The 18,163-nt window shown below is 34.8% G+C and overlaps 1 protein-coding gene and 1 long non-coding RNA gene across 2 annotated transcripts; one reads left to right on the top strand and one right to left on the bottom strand.

Annotated features, from left to right (window-relative positions):
- The first annotated feature begins 546 nt into the window (after positions 1-546).
- LOC127084010 (uncharacterized) lies at positions 547-1,956 on the top strand. The gene is made up of 2 exons (XR_007788600.1): positions 547-966; positions 1,768-1,956. It is a non-coding gene; the product is annotated as an uncharacterized LOC127084010 (long non-coding RNA).
- Positions 1,957-13,459: 11,503 nt separating this feature from the next.
- LOC127084011 (cytosolic endo-beta-N-acetylglucosaminidase 1) lies at positions 13,460-17,888 on the bottom strand. Its single transcript, XM_051024381.1, has 11 exons — positions 17,353-17,888; positions 16,616-16,753; positions 16,342-16,451; positions 16,138-16,249; positions 15,948-16,055; positions 15,560-15,672; positions 15,274-15,355; positions 15,113-15,193; positions 14,837-14,886; positions 14,583-14,718; positions 13,460-14,384 (listed from the first exon to the last, which is right to left on the bottom strand). Exons 1-11 carry the CDS (start codon positions 17,830-17,832, stop codon positions 13,671-13,673), a joined length of 2,124 nt encoding a protein of 707 aa, XP_050880338.1. The 5' UTR covers positions 17,833-17,888; the 3' UTR covers positions 13,460-13,670.
- Positions 17,889-18,163: the final 275 nt, after the last annotated feature.

Consider the following 18,163-nt stretch of genomic DNA (forward strand, 5'->3'; position numbering starts at 1 on the left):
AGATTATGAACAAGATTGATTATAATCAATTAAAATTCTAAATCAAGAGAATTCTAAACATGAACTAAAATATAAAAGATGAAAGAATTAAGATCAAATCAGATCATGTAATTAACAATTTAACCTAAATCAAGAACTAAGATAATATCATTTTTTCCTAATCATTTTTCGACAATTAATCAAGAGTTAAACTATCCAATTAATTCTAATTACAACTAATGATGTTTAAAAACTAATTAAACTATCAATTAATTCTATTAAACTTGCATTAACATGAATTATTATCATAAAATAAAATGCAACAAAAATTAAGAGAAATCAAATGACAAAAAACAACTAAAATGAATGCAATCAAGGGTGTGTTCAGGAGGCCAAGGGTGCACTTAGCATAGGCCCAAGTCAGGGCCCAAATTAATGCTCAGCCAAGGAAGCAGGGGTGCAACGCTGGGGAAGGGTGTAGATAGGGCATGTTTGGGCCAAAGGCCCAAAGCTTCAACAAAGCTGAAGGTTGAATGAGAAGTGACTTAGCAAGGCAAATCATGTTCCAAAGAAAACACACACTAAACACATTGAACACAACTTTCACGTGTTGAAATTCATAACAAAGATTCAAATATGTTGAAGCTCCCTCCACCAGAGTTCAGTCTTCCTCCGCCATGTCGGAGGTTGCCTCCGGCGGTGGAGGATCCTCAATATCCAAAATAATCACATCACCTTCTTCACCTTTTCCACCTGAATCTGAATATCCCCGTGGAACAAGCCAATTCTCCATGAACGGTCTGAATCTAAGTTAAATAACGAAAAACTCTAATTCTTTGAAGAAAAATTAAATCCCTCTCTTTCAGAATCAAAACCCTAGAGGTTATGGCTTTGATTCCGCTAACCTCCTTCTACACTCTGGTAACTCATATGTAATGAAACGGTGAATAAACTGAAGCAACTCACTGGAGCAGTGTCGGCGATCAGGTAAGAATCTCTACAATATTGAATCTTCTTCCTCCTTCTTCTTCTGGTTATTTTTCTTTCTCCTGAATGTTTTCGAGAGATCGTGAGAGTATAGGGAAGTGAGAGTTCGTGAGAAGCAGAAGTTGCAGAGAGATGAATTCTTGTTAGAGAGTGATGATGAATTGGTGAATCGTCAAATGAATCTGGTGAGGATGTGAATTTATAGGGGATGATTTAACACATGAGTTTTAACTTTGTTAAAGGATTGAAGGGGGAAGTTGTAGGAAGTGATTCACATAGTGAGTTGTTAATTAGATTCAGTTAGAGTGGATCAGGTTAGTTAGTTTGATTTGAAATGAATTAGAGTGAAAATGAGTTAGCTTAATCGAAATGAGTTGGAAACTCAAGTGAGAGTTAACTGCTTTGGAAAGAGTAATTTTCTATTAAGTGTGATGCTTATTGAAAATGTTTGTTTAGTTGATGTTAAACTAAGTTTCAATTAATGTTAAATGTGATGTTGATTGGTGAAAAATATCATGTATGGTTTATGTTGTTTTAATGGTTGTATGCTAATGTGATGCCTTTGGTTATTGTGCTATGAATGCATATAGTGTCAATGTTTAGCAATGCTTGAAAAGGTCATGGCTAGGCTAGGTTTGAAATGGTAATGGTCTCATGTTTGTCATGCGTTGCAATGTATGCTTGGTTTTGCTTAAGTTGGTTTGAAATTGCCTTGACATGTTATGGTTTTGAAATGAATGTGTATTTGGTTTAGGTTATGAACATGGTTTGGATGCCTTTGTTTTTTGGTTTTTTTTGTAGGTGATGGATAATGCAAAGATGATCTTAACTTGAAGACCAAGGAAATTATGACTTAGGGGTTTTGAATTGTTGAGTTGACTTTGGTCAACTGGTTGACCAAAAAGTCAACAGTTGACTAAAAGTCACCTTATGCAAAAATATAATTTTTGTAATCTTTTCAATGAAATGTATATTGGACAATTTAATTAATGAATCTTGTAGATGCAATGTACTTCCTAATTAAAATGAATGTTCTAATGACACAATGAAACAAATGGATTCAACTGGCCATCCCCTTCGATGCAACCAATTTGAAAACAAGTGCTTTGAATGAATGAATGAAATTGAAATCCAATGATCATGAAATGAACTAGCCAAATAGACAATTAATCTTGGACCAATTGACCTTAAATTGAACCTTGACACATCATGGAAAGAATGAATGAAAATGGAATGAGACTTAGACCAAATGATGACCATGAAAACCAATGGATGAAGTGTGACTTAAATCAAATGAGACCAATAAAAACATGCAATGAAATATGAATGCAAGCACATCTTAGACCAATCATATAACAAGCCATAGACTAGGGTTTAGCTAGGTTAAAGATCAGATCCAAGCAACAACCAAAGACCTCAAACCAAGAAGTAATCCACACAAGCAATCTATCAATGCCATGAGCCATACTAGGGTTTCCACCCCCTCCAAGCAAGCTACAGGGTTCACAAACCTCAAGATCAAGAATTAGGGTTTGGTGTGGAATGAACACCAAGATGCAACCTCCAAGGCCTCAAGCACCTAACAACTAGGGTTTTGCACCTTGATCACCATGATGGGCTCTCCACAATGATTGTAGCATTACAACTCTTAGGGCTTGATCCTCAAGCAAACCCTAGGTCCTTGTTAAGTGTAGTCAGCCTTAAACCTTTGAATCTATAATGATGTTAGTGCACTAGATGACATGGATGTACCTGAATGCAAATGAATCTCAAACCTAAAAGGTTAGATTAAAATGAAAACGAGAGGACAAATTTTGGGATATGACAATGGTTTTTCAGCTTTTCTTCATTTCTCGTTTCTTCACTTTCGACCCTCCCTTCTTCTAAATCTGCAGAACACGATTCTTCAACCCTTAAATCTCCTTCTAACCTTCTTCTTTATCAATCATCATTGATCTACACCTCAACATTTCCACCGCACCTAACGCCTTATTCTTCATCAACTCATCACACCTTCAAACCATCTTTTGATCCACTTTCTGATCTCATTTTACTCCGTCAAACCTCTCCACTCCCACATTCATCAACTCACCTCCATGAAGCCATAAACCTCGCCTCTCTCATCTTACCCAACCATTATTCCACCTTCAACCGCTGCAAAAACCTTCGAACAACATCACCCTCTTCCTCCATTTCTTTTCCACCATTCGAAATAACAACACAATACTCCCGCCATGAAATAGTTACACATCTGCTCTCTGTCACGACACAAGTCACCAAACTCAAACTCCTCCCTCAATAGTGACCTCACTTCAATCCTCTGTGAATAGTACCACAAGAGTGACCACCACCTTCTGTCGGAGCAACGCCAACAACAACAACTGAAATGGATGAGACACCTTTACTCCTCCGTGATTCAGATCGAGCTTCTGAGGTAAGGGATCAATAAACGCAACACCCCTGCTGATTGGATATTGTTTTGCGTGTTTTTTAGGTGTGATTATTTAATCATCTCTTAGTTGATCATGATTTTGCATTAATTTAGTTGTTAAATTTTGTTCGATTTTTTTTTTGGATTTATGGTTATTTGATTATTAAATCAGTCTTGGTTGACATTTGGTTTTTGGGAGTATTTACTCAGTTCTTGGTTATCCATCCTCTGTAGCCCTGGTTATGAATTTGTTATTCAGTCTTATTATTTTGTTGATTCAATATTAGTTTAAGCTTGTGCAGAAGATGGACTGGTTTTGATGAATAGTTATTTTATTGTGTTAATTGAATGGAGGAAGAGGATACTATAAACTTGAAAAGAGAGGTAAACATTTTGCTCTTTAAAAGAAAAATATATTTACTATTGATATTAAAATGTTTCACAACAACATGGATAAAAAGAATGATGGGTGTAGACCTTCTCCCTTGTCGATTATTTGGGCAATATTTTAGAGCTCTATGTCCAAATGTTTGCCTTCCGTATTAAAATACAATAATCAATTGAATTTAGTTGGTTCTTTTATAGAAGGAAAAAAGACTGGTTAGATTTAGACCTTCCTCAGTCTCCGATTATTTGGACACTACTGTAGAGCTCCTTGTGCGAATAATCGTCTTCCATTAACGAACCTTCACTAATATTCGCCACACATATTTCCCAATAATCAAAGAAGAAAAGGACTAATTGGGTTTAGACCTTCCTCAATCTCCAATTATTTGGAGACTATTGTAGAGCTCCATGTTCAAATAATCGTATTCCAACTCCAAAAGACTCTAAAACACATTAAACCTAATTTCCCGCCTTCATGCAATCAACAACTTCTTTTTGCAAAAGAACATTGTTTAGCCTGTTCTAATATGAATACAAACTAGCGGTTAAGCCTCCACTGCGAGCTAACAAGCCAATATTTAACCGTCAGAATGCAATCTAAATACCTTTTTTATAAAACAAACATCAACCAATCACACCAATATTTTTCTCTCCCCCGTGCGATTGAAAACCTTTTCACAAATGGACATTGTTTAGTCGTTTATAACGCGTGTACAAACAAAGCGATTAAGCCTCCCATGCGCAAGCATACGGCTAAATGTTTAAACTACTATAACTCAATCAAACAGGGTCCTTTCTACCGTAAAAAAATAATCGATAAGTCTCTCATCCGCGAGCAAACAAGTTAATGTTTAACCGTTAGAATGTGACCTAAACATTCATCCTCTAAAATCAATCAACCAACATTCATTTGGTACCAAGAACTACGTAGATTTGAGTTCTTCATCACACCTAGAGATACGTAGGAGCGAGATTCACGTCTTGTCGAGCACTATAAAAAAACACAAAAAACATATTTTATCTTGCCCAGATCTACGAAGCTTTGAGTTCATTGTACTTGAGGATACGTAGCAGCAAGACTCGCAATCTTGTCAAGCATCTTAGTAAAAACATTTTTGCGACCCCTTTTATTTTCCTTTTGCACTTTTCATTAGTCGAAGAAATATAATTATATAAGTTAACATTCTAATTGCAAATTTAACTAAAAGGTTCTCGTTGAGTACAACAGACATGAGGGATGCTAATACCTTTCTCTTGTGTAATCAACTCCCGAACCCGAATTTGGTTGTGACGACCATATTCTTTTAAAAGGTTTTATCGATATTTTACCTTTCCTTCATTGGAATAAATAAAGTTCGGTGGCGACTCTGTTCGAATCATTTTTTATGCGGCCATCGCGAAGGATCGTATTTTTCTATAGGCAATAATTTGGAATAAACAGTTGTATTTTTTGTGCTTAAAGTTTGGAGACATTATTTATGTGGTTGTATATTTGAAGTTTTCAGTAATCATAAAAGTTTGAAATACTTGTTTGATCAGAAAGAGATAAACATGAGGCAGAGAATGTGGCTTGAGTTCTTGAAAGACTACGACTTCGAGTTGAGTTGCCATCCGGGTAAACCTAATGTAGTGGAAGATGCTTTGAGTAGAAATTCCTTGCATATGTATGCATTAATGGCTAGAGAGATGGACTTGATTGAGCAGTTCTGAGATCTTAGTTTTGTATGTGAAATACATCGCAAAGTATTATGTTGGATATGCTGAAGTTGACTAACAGTGTTCTGGACGGGATCAGAGAGGTCCATAAATCAGATTTGGGATTGATTGACCAGTTAGTGTTGATCAATCAAGGTAAAAAGGTGGATTTCAAATTTGATAAGAATGGTTTTATGAGATTTAGAGATAGAGTCTATGTATCGGACTTTCCAGAGCTTAAGAAGAAGATTCTTGAGAAAGGTCACAAAAGTGGTTTGAGTATTCATCTCAGTGCTACGAAGATTTATCAAGACCTTAAGAAGATGTTTTGGTGGTCGGGCATGAAGAAGGATGTTGTTGAGTTTGTTTATTCTTGTTTAACTTGTCAGAAGTCGAAGATTAAGCATCAGAAATCGTCGGGATTGATGCAACCGTTGAGTATTCCTAAATGGAAATGGGACAGCATTTCTATGGACTTGGTGATAGGTTGGTCGAAGACCGTGAAGGAAAATGATTTTATCTGGGTAATTGTTGATAAACTAGCTAAATCAACTCATTTAATTCTGATAAAGACTAGTTACTCGTTGCAAAATCTAGTAGAGGTTTACATCAGTGATATTGTGAAGTTGCATGGTATTCCTTCGAGCATTTTATTAGATAGAGATCTGAGGTTCACATCAAGATTTCCGCATAGTTTACAGGAAGCTTTGGGAACTAAGTTGAGATTGATTTTTTTCTTATCATCCGCAGACGGGCGGTCAGACAAAAAGGACTATCCAATCCCTAGAAGATTTGTTAAGAGCTTGTGTTCTAGATCAATGGGGTAATTGGGATAGCTACTTGTCGTTGATTGAGTTCATCTACAACAATAATTTTCATTATAGTATTGGAATTGAACAGTATGAGGCTTTGTATGGGAGGAGGTGTAGGCCTCATTTGTGTTGGTATGAATAAGATGAAAGTTTAGTGTTTGGACCAAAGATCATTCAATAGACTACTTAGAAGATCATAATGATTTAGGAGAACATGAAAGCTTTGTAGAGTCAAAAAAAGAGTTATCATGGTAAGCGTAGGAAGGTACTTGAGTTCCAAGAGGGAGATCATGTGTTTTTTAGAGTTACTCCGATAATTGGTGTTGGTCGAGCATTGAAGTCTCAAAAGCTCACGTCTCATTTCATTGGTCTGTATCAAATCCCCCATCGAGTATGAGAGGTGGCCTATATAGTTACATTACCACCGTCTCTTTATAATCTTCATGATATATTTCATGTGTTGCAACTTCGAAAGTACATTCTTGGTCTATCTCATGTGATACAGTTAGATGATGTGCAAGTTAGAGAGAACTTGATTGTTGAGGCATCACCTTTGTAGATTAAAGATCGTAAAGTGAAGCACTTGAGAGGAAAGGATATTGCTTAGGCGAAGGTAGTGTGGAGAGGACCTGCTGGTAGAAGTGTGACGTGGGAGCTCGAGAGTCGGATGAGAGAGTTTTATCCAGAGCTTTTTTGTTCAGGTAATTTTCGAGGAAGAAAATTTTATAAGTGGGGGAGAGTTGTAACACCCCCAAATTCAATTAAATTATTTAATTGAGTTTAACTGCATTTTACTTAATTATTTATGTGATTTATAATGTTTTTAATTATTTATTTTGGAAATAATGTGTGTTATATGGCTATTTGGTACTTGTGGATATTTTTGAGAGATTTATAGAGAGTTGTAGGAATTGATTAGAATTATTAGTTGCTTTTATATGATTAAAATAATAGAATAATAATTAAAATAAATATAAAATAGTGGAATTGTGTGAATTGAGTGGAAATTGGAATTAATAAAAATATGGGGCAAAGTGATGATAGTTGAAAAGGAGTTGGGGCTAAGATGTAATTATTAAATTCAGAAATTAGGTTTATTATTAAAAAGAGATTAGTAAAGCTTATTTGTGTCGGTACGTAAAAATTGAGAGAGTTGAAGAAAAAGAGACAAACTTAGGGAACACTTTAAGGGGAAGAACACCATAGCCTAAAGCCTACTTTACTGAAAAATTCAGGTAAGAAGGAGAACTACTCTAATAATGGGTTTCAAATGCATGAAGGGTAGAGAGGGATCATCCATCTCCTCTAGGTTGTTTTCTCTATTATTGTGTGTTATGAGTTCTTGTTTATGATTATGTGAAATCCATGTCAATTTTCATGTTCAACGTACAAATTCATGCTCAGTTGTACGTTGATTATTATACATGATTTGTTGATTTGAATTTTGGATATTGGTGTTGCCATTGTTGTGTTTTAGTGTTTTGGACATAACTTTAAATTCATGAAGAAGTGGTTATTTTGAGCGTTAATTGATACATATTTTATGTTTAATGATTGTATAATAAGTGACTATTGATTTCTGGTCAATTTTGGTGGTTGGGAGTCAAAATCGGAGCTTAAAATGAGCTCAAATGGCAAAATCGCGTTTCTGGTTTTCGTTGATTTGGGTGTCTGGGCTTAGCCCCAAAAAGATGGGCTTAGCGAGTCTGCGCTTAGCCCCAAAATTTGAGCTTAGCGAGCCTGCACTTACCCCAAAAAGTTGGGCTTAGAGAGGGTGATAGCAATTGACGTTTAGAATCAATTTCGTGACCGAGTTCTATTTTTGGCTATGTGTTACTATTGTTACGTGCTTATTAACACTATTTGGCATTGTTTGATCTTGATTGATGATTTGTTAATTATTTAACATGGTTTTTAATAATTAATGTTAAGCTTCATGTTGAGTGGCCATTAAGGGTGAGCGAATCGATATACTTTGAAAGTTATTGAATAATTATATGATTAATATTGGTGAATTATTATTGTGCATAAACATTAATATGCAATGTGAATATGTATGTTGTTGTCATGCTTGTGTAAATTATACAATAGTCAGTTATAATGTATGCATGAATATGTTGTGTCGTGTTGGTGGCCTTATTTGGCGTATTTGTACATTTGTCCTGCATCATTTGTATATGAACTTTGGTTTAGTGGTGTGCTCTAATTTAGTGGTGGAATCGGGAGCGAGTAGCTGCATTCTGTAAATGGGAATTAGTGAAGCGTTGTTGATTCTACGGTGACGAATTAATAAAGATTTGGTGTGCTCTAGTCTAGTGGTGGGATCAGGAGAGATTGTGGATGAATATCAACAACATACCTCTGATGTCCAAAAAGTCAGTATTGCATTTGCATTTAGAGTCGAGTTGAGAATACATTGCATATATACACTACTATGGAAAACGCCTATCACAATGGTTGGAAAAGGGATACCACCATGTCGGATCAACCGTTGTGAGGTAAGGTGTGATTGTATGTATGATATTTTCCACCACGGTGGGGCGACCGTGATTATAAGCTATGTAGCATGATACCTACTACAACAGATACTTTAAACAACTGTTGTGATATTCTTTAATGTATAATATTTAATAATGGTTGGTATAAACAACTGTTGTGATATATACAACTGAGTTTATTATAAATTATGTAGAATGCTTATTTCGTCAATACTCACTAAACATTTAACATTTCAATCTGATCTAGAATATTATAATATGACAAATTAAGTTATATTAGAAGAGCAGGTTCACGTTCAATGCTTAACAATAGTTCTTCAACTCCTTATCCATATTTTTCTCTTTAACAGTTAGAACTTTGTTTAATGATCCTAGTTCTTCAACCGTCACTTCCCTCACCTCTAGTTCATTTTGAAAAATATTATTTACTTTACAAACAAAATAAGAGGTGGAGAGGGGGACGGTTGAAGATCTATAATCATTAAATAAAGTTCTAACAGTTATAGAATAATATGCATATAACAAATTCAAGAATTCTTGTCAAGAATTGAACGTGTACTTTTTTCTAATATAACTTTATCTATCATATTATAATTTTCTAATGCAATCTGAAAAGTTATATATTCGATAAGGGATTGGAAAAATACTCAAACCACATAATATATAATAAACGCATATTTTAAACAAACATTAACAACAATATTTATCAACAACAAATCATAAACAACATACACGAAAAATGTTTCAGAAAATTACATGTCCCATAATGGCATCCACAATGAAATAAGGATGAAGCTGAAGTTAGAGTTGCAACCTTGTGTCTATTTTAAATGGATGTGATTCTGGATCTTTCACACCAGTTTGCAACGCTCACTTTAGCTATGTCCTTGTTATCGAAACAAGCATCCCTATCTACAAGTCAAAACAAGCAGAAAATTCAAATATTATCAAACAAGCTATTGAAACATAAACAATAATAGATAAATAGATTTTTTAACATAAACTACAATGAAGATGAACCTGTAAGTAGTCATTTGCTAAGACTTTGATAAAACAAAGGAATAATTCGAAGAAGACGAGTTGGCTGAATAAGTTTGGGGTTTTCATATGAGAGAGACGAGTGAGAGAAATGTTAGGGTTTTTTTAGAGAGACAGGTGAAAGAGATTCTAGGGTTTTGTTTTGAGAGAGACGGATGTAATGTACTGAAGAGAGAGATAATTTTGCTTATATATAAATAAGTAACATATTTTACCACGGTTGAAAATACGAACCGTGATGAAATGATTACAACTTAAACCATGGTTGATTGTAACAATCATGGTGATATACAAGGTCAAGCCCATTATGTCACGATAAATGGAAAATTATTGGTGTTGGAATTCAAACCATTTCACTCCAGGTACCTTTCACTACGGTTGGTACATATGACCATCGTGAAATGTCCACTATTACAAATAACACATGTCATGTTGGATGCGAAATGGATTTCGCCTCGGTTACAATGCCAAGGTAACGAAGGGTGACATGAAAAGTGGGAACTTTACCCATCGGTTTACAAATAACTTAGGGTTTAGTTTAAATGGTCATGGATTCTAACCCCCGGCAATATCTTTTTTATATTTTTCAAACTAGCATCATATACCTCTTGATTTAAGAACAAAACTGAGGGAAAAGATATATTTTTTTAAATACTCATTACATTGTTTACACAGAGTATTAATAAATTAATTTGTTTACAAACTACATTGTTATCTTTTGGATTTTCAAGAAGGCGTTTGAGCTTCTCTAATTGTTTCACTTCTAGTGTCAAATCTCCGTCCAAGAGAGAAACAACTAGAAACGTTTACTTTAGATGACAAGCATCTTTTGTACTTCCTTATCCACAACGTCAAAATTAATCTTCCTCTTACTATTTTTAGCTTCTTAATGGAAATGGTTATGACCTCTCGCGAGGAAATGACTTTCCTGATACCATATGGAATATTTCTTTGTGAATTTTTCTCTCAGTTAGGGATAGTTAAAAGGGTAAAAGGAGTGGGATTAACTGTTAAAATTGAGTGGAGTTAGAAGTTTGAATATCTGAAATAGTTATTTGTTGTCCTGTTTTTTTGTAATCTGTAATTGATTATCAATGAAATTTTTCATTTCCTTTTCAATCGTATTGTTGCCTAATTTTTTTATGATAACAAATATTTTGAATTTTACTAATTAACTTTAAAAAATGATGAAAAAAAATATTAACAAAGAAAAAATGGAATCTAGAAAGGCGCCAAGTGAGAAATACTAATTAAACTATTGAAAAAACATAAAAATGAAATAACTGAGATTCAAAGCGACCTTCCTAATATTTATATTTTCTCAATATTTTTAAAAATCGAGGTAATAGGTTTATTAAAAATAAAATAGCGCTCCCTTATAGATATGTTCCCTCGATTTTATGGAAAACTGAGGTAACAGGTTGTTAGCTTGACGCTATCAGGAACTATACTCTCGGTTTTTAGCATATTCGAGGTGAAAGCTTCGTCATAAAAAATATTATTTGTAGTAGTGTTCCTTTAGTAAATACCAAAAAAAACGTCCAAAAAAGAACTATTACAACGGTTAATAGGAAGACCGTTGTAAAATTGGTGTTACGAAAGGTTTATTTTGTAATAGTGATACTTGCATTTGTGGTCGAGTTATCATTAGGATTGTTTGATATTGTAAATGAACATGTGATTGTTTGGTGTTGTGGGTGAATGATAAATATGTGTGTTGTTGTGTGGTGATTATGTGTTGGTGGTCGTGTTTATGTTATACTACTTGTGCCATGTTTTTACACCTTTAATTTATTTGAGCGTATTCTCACCCTCTTTCTGTTTGTTATTGCATTTGTGCTCCTCTGGGATACATACAATCAGGTACGAAATTATATGTTCAATACTAAAGGATGGTATTGTGCCTCTTTAGTTATTTATCGTTCGGATCTTAGTTGACTCGCTCTGATATGTAACACTGGGGAACGGGTTGTTCTATGTTTTCTTTTGTTGCATTTCTTATTTCCTTTGAGGATTGTTGAACCACTTTCTCATTTATTGTTTTTGAAATTTATACGTTAAACTTATTGGTTTTTCCACTGCTTATTTTTGAAAGTTTTATTTGTGGTTCTTTTATGCTATGGTGAACATGAGTGACACTCTATTTGTCGAGTTATATTGAGCTATTTAATTAAATATTGAGTCGGAGAAATATGGTGTTACCGGGAGAGTCCCTCAACTTTGGACAAGCCCCTCAGCTGAAGACAACATTCTTCGTGAGAGGTAATTCCCTCAACTTTAGGCGAGACCCTCAGTTGAAGGCAACCTTATTCGTGTGAGACGAGTCTCTCTGTTGAAGGCAACCTTATTCGTGTGAGGCGATTCCCTCAACTTTGTGCGAGTCTCCCAGCTGAAGACAACCTTATTCATGAGAGACGAGCCCCTCAGCTTTGGGCGAGCTCTTAATTGAGGGATGAGTAATCTTCCAGATGTCTTCTGATTAGCTAAAAATATCAGTTGAGAATTTCAATCAATCATTCAGCTGATCACGCTTACTTCCTTTTAATGTAAGTGATGATGGCTTGTTTTTTGAGACCTTAAATGCTAGTGGCACGTGTCAGAAATGTGTTGAGTTTTTTCAAAATTATGGGAGAGTCTAAAGGATTCTTTGTGGTTCAAACTCCCCTATAAAAGTTGTCTTCTTTTATCTCATTTGCTCTGATTCACTCCCTACTTCTTCTGCAAGCTCATTTGACTGTCTAGCTCCTCATCTCTCTTGCTTCCTTGTTCACAACCTTCTTCAAGGTATGAGTTTCACTTTTTGTAGTGAGTAGGGTCTGCGAAGAAACATTCGAAATAAAGTTTAGACTAAGTTTAGGGTTATAGATTTTGAGAGTATTAGTTGCCCTCATTAACGATTGCAACGATGGTGGTGATTTTTTTTGTCCTACTATTTTCAGGAACAGAGATAATGTCTACCTCATTCGTCGTGTCCAAGGACGTCGAAGACATTAGATCATATTATACTTTCAATGAACAGATTCTCCATTTTCGATCAGGAATGGAGGTTTTCTTTTCAGATGATGAAGACCATGTTATTTTGAAGGCTTATTCACCATCGGAGAGGACAACCACGTTTGTCTCCTATGATCCCTCTTCTCCATACTTCTACTTCTACCTCCCCTTTCATCAAGGATATGAGAATTTTTTTTCCCCTTTCCCCATTTTCCATGAAGGTCTTAAGGGTTCTCGGTGTTGCTTCTTCTCAAACGGGGGTTATATCAAGGCCTTCGAGATGGTCTGTGAGGACTTTGTCGTTACTCCGACCGTGAGAATCTTTTTAAAAGTCATTTTAAGTTTTTAAAAATTCGTTTAACTACAATTCAACCTCTATCTTACACACTACACTCAAAGACGGCTCAGTTAAAAAATCTATATTTTTTTTCATAAATTGTCAAAGATAATGGAAAATATTTATATTGAATTTATATTCTCTGAAAAGTAAACAGATTCTTCATTTCAAACGTGTAACTTATACTTAAGAATTAGTTGCAGGACAACCCCTTTTTTCTTAATATCAAAACTTACTAAATTCACAACAAAAAAAGTGATTAAATAAGAGTCTGAATTTAGCCTTGCACTTTTTTGTAGTGTAAGATGAACTAGAGAGCAACATTTCATTAGACATAACATAAAAGAAGTGTTATTAATGACAACAATGGGAGAATTTATAGAGAAGGGTACACGTAAACTTTAGCTAAATTCCATGATTCTCCCTCTGTTAGAGACTATCTCCAAGGCATGACACATCATTGATCGTTACTTTATTGCAGAAATAATGTTACATTTTAATTACAGTACAGTTTAGGGACTTTCAACCTCCAATTCATAATATGGAGACTCATCCAATGTCTGAACTGTCCCATCCACGCTACAAACTTGTATTATAAATTTGAGGCTAGAACTATCTGAAGGAACTTCAAGATCAGAAACATAAAAGCAGTTTACTTGTGCTACTCCAAGGTACTCCTCCTGCACTGATTCTGAAATTGTACTTGGATTATCACCTGCTTCTTTTGATGATTTCACTAAATAGATATTGTACTTCAGAGAGAGATAATTCTTTCCATCTTTCAGTGTCCATGAAATTTTAATGCTAAGCGTCTTCGAACCGTCGGAACCTGACGTCCATTTTATAAATTTACCGTCGACTAGCCAGGAAGAGGAAATGGGAAAATCTGGCTTGTAGTCGGAACTCTTAACTGTGAGGTGACCAAGAAGTGCATAATAGTCTGATGGAGAAGCCAAGGTAAAATCTTTGCAATCTGATGATGAAGAATCTGATATGTAGCACACTGCATGGATTTCGGTTAAAGTGTATCCGTTCATTTCAATTTCACTTTCGTTTATAACCCATCCAGAGGAAAACCCCTTGTTTTCACGAGTCGTGATTACTTTGTCAAATTTACTTGAGAAGTTATTCACTTCCTGGGATGTGAGAAGGGCAGAAACTGTTTCATCTCCGTTTGAAGTGAACACGAGTTTAAGTCCTACCGAAGAATTGCCATTAGATTTCACCTGCATAAATTAGTTATTCACATGAGAAAAATGATTGTTCCGATAGGAATACTGCATAAGTAATAATTTCAATGAACTTAAAGAATGTTGCATTAGCATTTGGCAGCTTTTCCAGATTACATGAGTATGATGGCATTTTTTTAGTAGATTGATGTGTAGTTATTTCATCAATTATATGATAAAGAAGTTGTAACTTACAGAATAAGTAAAGTGGATCGGCAACTCGCTCAAAAGAAACTCTCCTTGAAGGATTTTCGTCTCAAAATAAGTTTGCTTTTCAAGAGATCCTTTGAATGTAATGTTCCCCCCTCCACTATATGATGCTTCCTTCAAGCTGCAATTTGCAAGCAAGACAACATAAAATCTTTCTAGTTCAATATGTCAGTATGTACATTCTGTTCGGTTTTCGGTTACAAGAGCATCTTAAAATATTAGATTGTGCTGTCACTTACTCTACAGTAACTTGAATAGGATTTCTAGGATCAGCAAGCGGAAGGAGTGGCTGCAAGCAAATAACTGATTATAGATTACAACACAAAAAAGCTCTTAAATCGGTTAAATTTCACAAATTGAATTTGGGCTCCAGTAATCATAGTTATTTTACTCCAAATTAGGCTTTAATCTCAAAAGGAAAAAACTAAGAATTCAAATAAAAGGTGAATATAATTTTTCATTGGTAATAAATAATTGAGCTAACAACAATGATTAATAGGTGCAATGATGCATACCTGAAAGCCTTGGCAAGAAATGTTGCACCATGAAGCATCTGATACATTGTTTCCATCAACTGAAATATGATAACCACGTCCCTGAAGTAACAAAGATAAGATACATTTGAAAGATGAGAAGAGTCTTCGATAAAAAGTAAGATGGCTTTGCAATTGTTAACCTGATCAAAATTTGTATGTAACGGTAGTGGTCCAGTATAATTCGGCAGTACTCCCCAAGATTTCTCCACAAGACCCCACCAACTGCAATATCGAATGCAGGGCAATGATGCTTGTAAGCATGAGCAAGAAGTTTAAGGTTTGATATCCTTCATTGATATAAAGAAAAAAGCATGGCCACTTCTAGCCTCAAATTTTTCCTTCTTAATATATTGTTCTACACCAAATCAGTTAAGCTTGTGATAGTAAAATTGTAAAATGGTATTGCAAAATAGATAGCTAAATTACCTATTCTGAGCAGTCTCAAAATCTGGCGGTTGCTTTGTTTCATAGACCCATCCGGGAGCAAATATTGCAGCAGAGACTTCACTCTTTCTTATTACATCAAGAGCAACATTTGCCTGAGAGATTCATAACAGATTAAAGAAATTAATAGAAAAAACAAACATTGAAATAAATACCAGAAAAGGGAAATTAACAATCTACATGGATCAACTGCCGTCATAATGTTCTATCTAGAAACATACTTCTCTCCAAATTGTTAATCTCTAGATCTTTCTTAATAACTTTTCTAGTTATTCTTAAGAGAACATCGACTATGAAAAAGTTGGAATAGCAGATTTATAACTCTATTACCACTACAGTAAAAAATATATGTATATCGCAGACAACATACATTCCACTGTCCACCACCATATGTGTTCCTTCCAAATACATCAATTCCCATGTAAACGTCGAACTTCCGATCACCAGCCACAGCAGCAGAGAGCTTTGGATAGCTTTCCTATATGATTACATAACAAAACAAACTAAGGAAAATGACAAATGATTAAGCAACATCATTGTGGAAGGAAGATAAGCAATACCGTCCATGTATAGTTTACAAATATTCCATCACATATATCAAAGAACAGCTTATTATATTCATTTAGTTGATCTTGCCAATTCAGTTCACCGCCAATTGTAACACTGTCATACCTACATGACCAGTAACACACATTAAAGTCTACTTTCGGTCGGTACCATCCACCTGCCACTGCAATAAAAAAAATGGTGACTCTAATACTTACCACAGCACTAATGATCCAGGTAATGAAGAATGCATTGTTAATGATAAATGGTCTACAAACTCTTTCAAATTAGGAATTTGCTTAGGATTCAACTTTACCTCCATATTTATCTGCAATTGAACGTTACAAATACAAATAGTTAACAAAAAATCAGACAAATGTGTTGCTGCAAAGTAATAGAACGATAATTACGTTATTAGATAATAGAAAATTCAGACATGAATAAAAAATAGAAACTCTATAAGTAAGCAAAGAGAGATAGCGAATTATTTACTAGCCACCCGTCGAAGCCTAAATGAACAGCAAGCTCTGTGAGACGTTCTGCATACATTTGTGCAGACTCCTTTGTTGAAAGGAGTACATCACAGGTTGCCTTTCCTTCATCCCATTCGGTGATGAAAGTGCCCAACACCTGAAATATCAAAGAATCAAGAACAACTCAAGAATAAATCATCTGTTCAGATTCAAGCATGATCAATGAATATCTTCCAAAACACCTCCAAGTGAGAAACAAATTCAGCTTAAGTTTGGTTCTGCGCTGCGGAGAAGAAAACTAATTTTTGATGAATTGATTTTGTAAAATTGTTTCTCGCCAAAAGTGAGTCTAACGGTAAAGTAATTATGTTTGGATAAATTTCTACAAGTATGATTTGAACCCTAAATTTCAGTGTCAAAATCACTTTTAGACTCAAAAGCTACCAATTCTAGCTTCAAGTACAATCAAATCTAGAAGGCAGAATCAATTCTACTCAAAACTACCAAATATGTCAAAATCAATTCTACACATCTCAAACTCAACCTCCATGAACCCGAATTCCCTAAAAAGATTCAGAAAAATACACTTCACATTTCACAAATGATCTCATATCAAAATCCAGTAGCTTCAACATCACAAGTGGTTCATATAAAAAAGTAAAATCACAAAATGAGCTAAACTCTAACCATAACCAGCTCAACCAAGTTGAACTAAGCCACTAGTGATATATATGGTAGAAGCAAAAAAGCAAGTACCTTGACGCCATGACGATGAGCAGTATTAATCCAGCAAGGAGGAGGAAGAGTAACAAGAGAATGAGAAAAGTAAACAAAAACATCAATCAAATGCCAATGCCAAATAGCATAAGCATCAGGATTAGTACCACCTTGAACCCACTTATCATCGGAGTAACCACCAGCCATATCATGACAAACCAACAACCTACGCCTATCGGGAAGTCTAGAAGAAGAAATTGGAACTGAAGAGATGTTGAAAGGGTAGTGAAAGGAATCGAAATAAGAGCGAGACTGAAGGTCTTGAAGGGTTTTGATTGGGTATGAAATGGGAACCGAGGGTTGTTTGGGATCGAAAGGTGGAGGGTCGGAAGAAGAAGAAGAGGGTTGTGTTTGGGACATGATTAGGTTTTGGGTTGTTTTGGAAATGAGACGGAGAATGTTTCGAAGTTTGATTAAGAATTGGCGGTTTATATAAGGTTCGAGATGCCGAGGATTCATTTATTATCTTTCTTTCATATGTCAATGTTTACTTCTATCTTTTTCTTTTCCTTCTATTTTTACATTGAATGAATAGTTTTTTCCTTGGGCAAAGCAAGTCAATTCAAATAATTGAGATTCATTTAAGGCAAGAGAACCTCTCCCAACATATTAAATGAATCGCAATTTTGATTTATTGAAATTGGAAGAATCTAGCACGGATTTGTTTGAATTTTTTTAAAATATTAATATTTTTAAATTAAATTCTAAAATAATCAGTATTTTAAATTATTTATTAAACTAACTATGCTTTAAATAATAATAAAATTATTTATAAAAGGAATAGCCACTC

The sequence above is a fragment of the Lathyrus oleraceus genome, chromosome 5, assembly GCF_024323335.1.
Source record: "Lathyrus oleraceus cultivar Zhongwan6 chromosome 5, CAAS_Psat_ZW6_1.0, whole genome shotgun sequence".
Taxonomy (NCBI): Eukaryota; Viridiplantae; Streptophyta; class Magnoliopsida; order Fabales; family Fabaceae; genus Lathyrus; species Lathyrus oleraceus.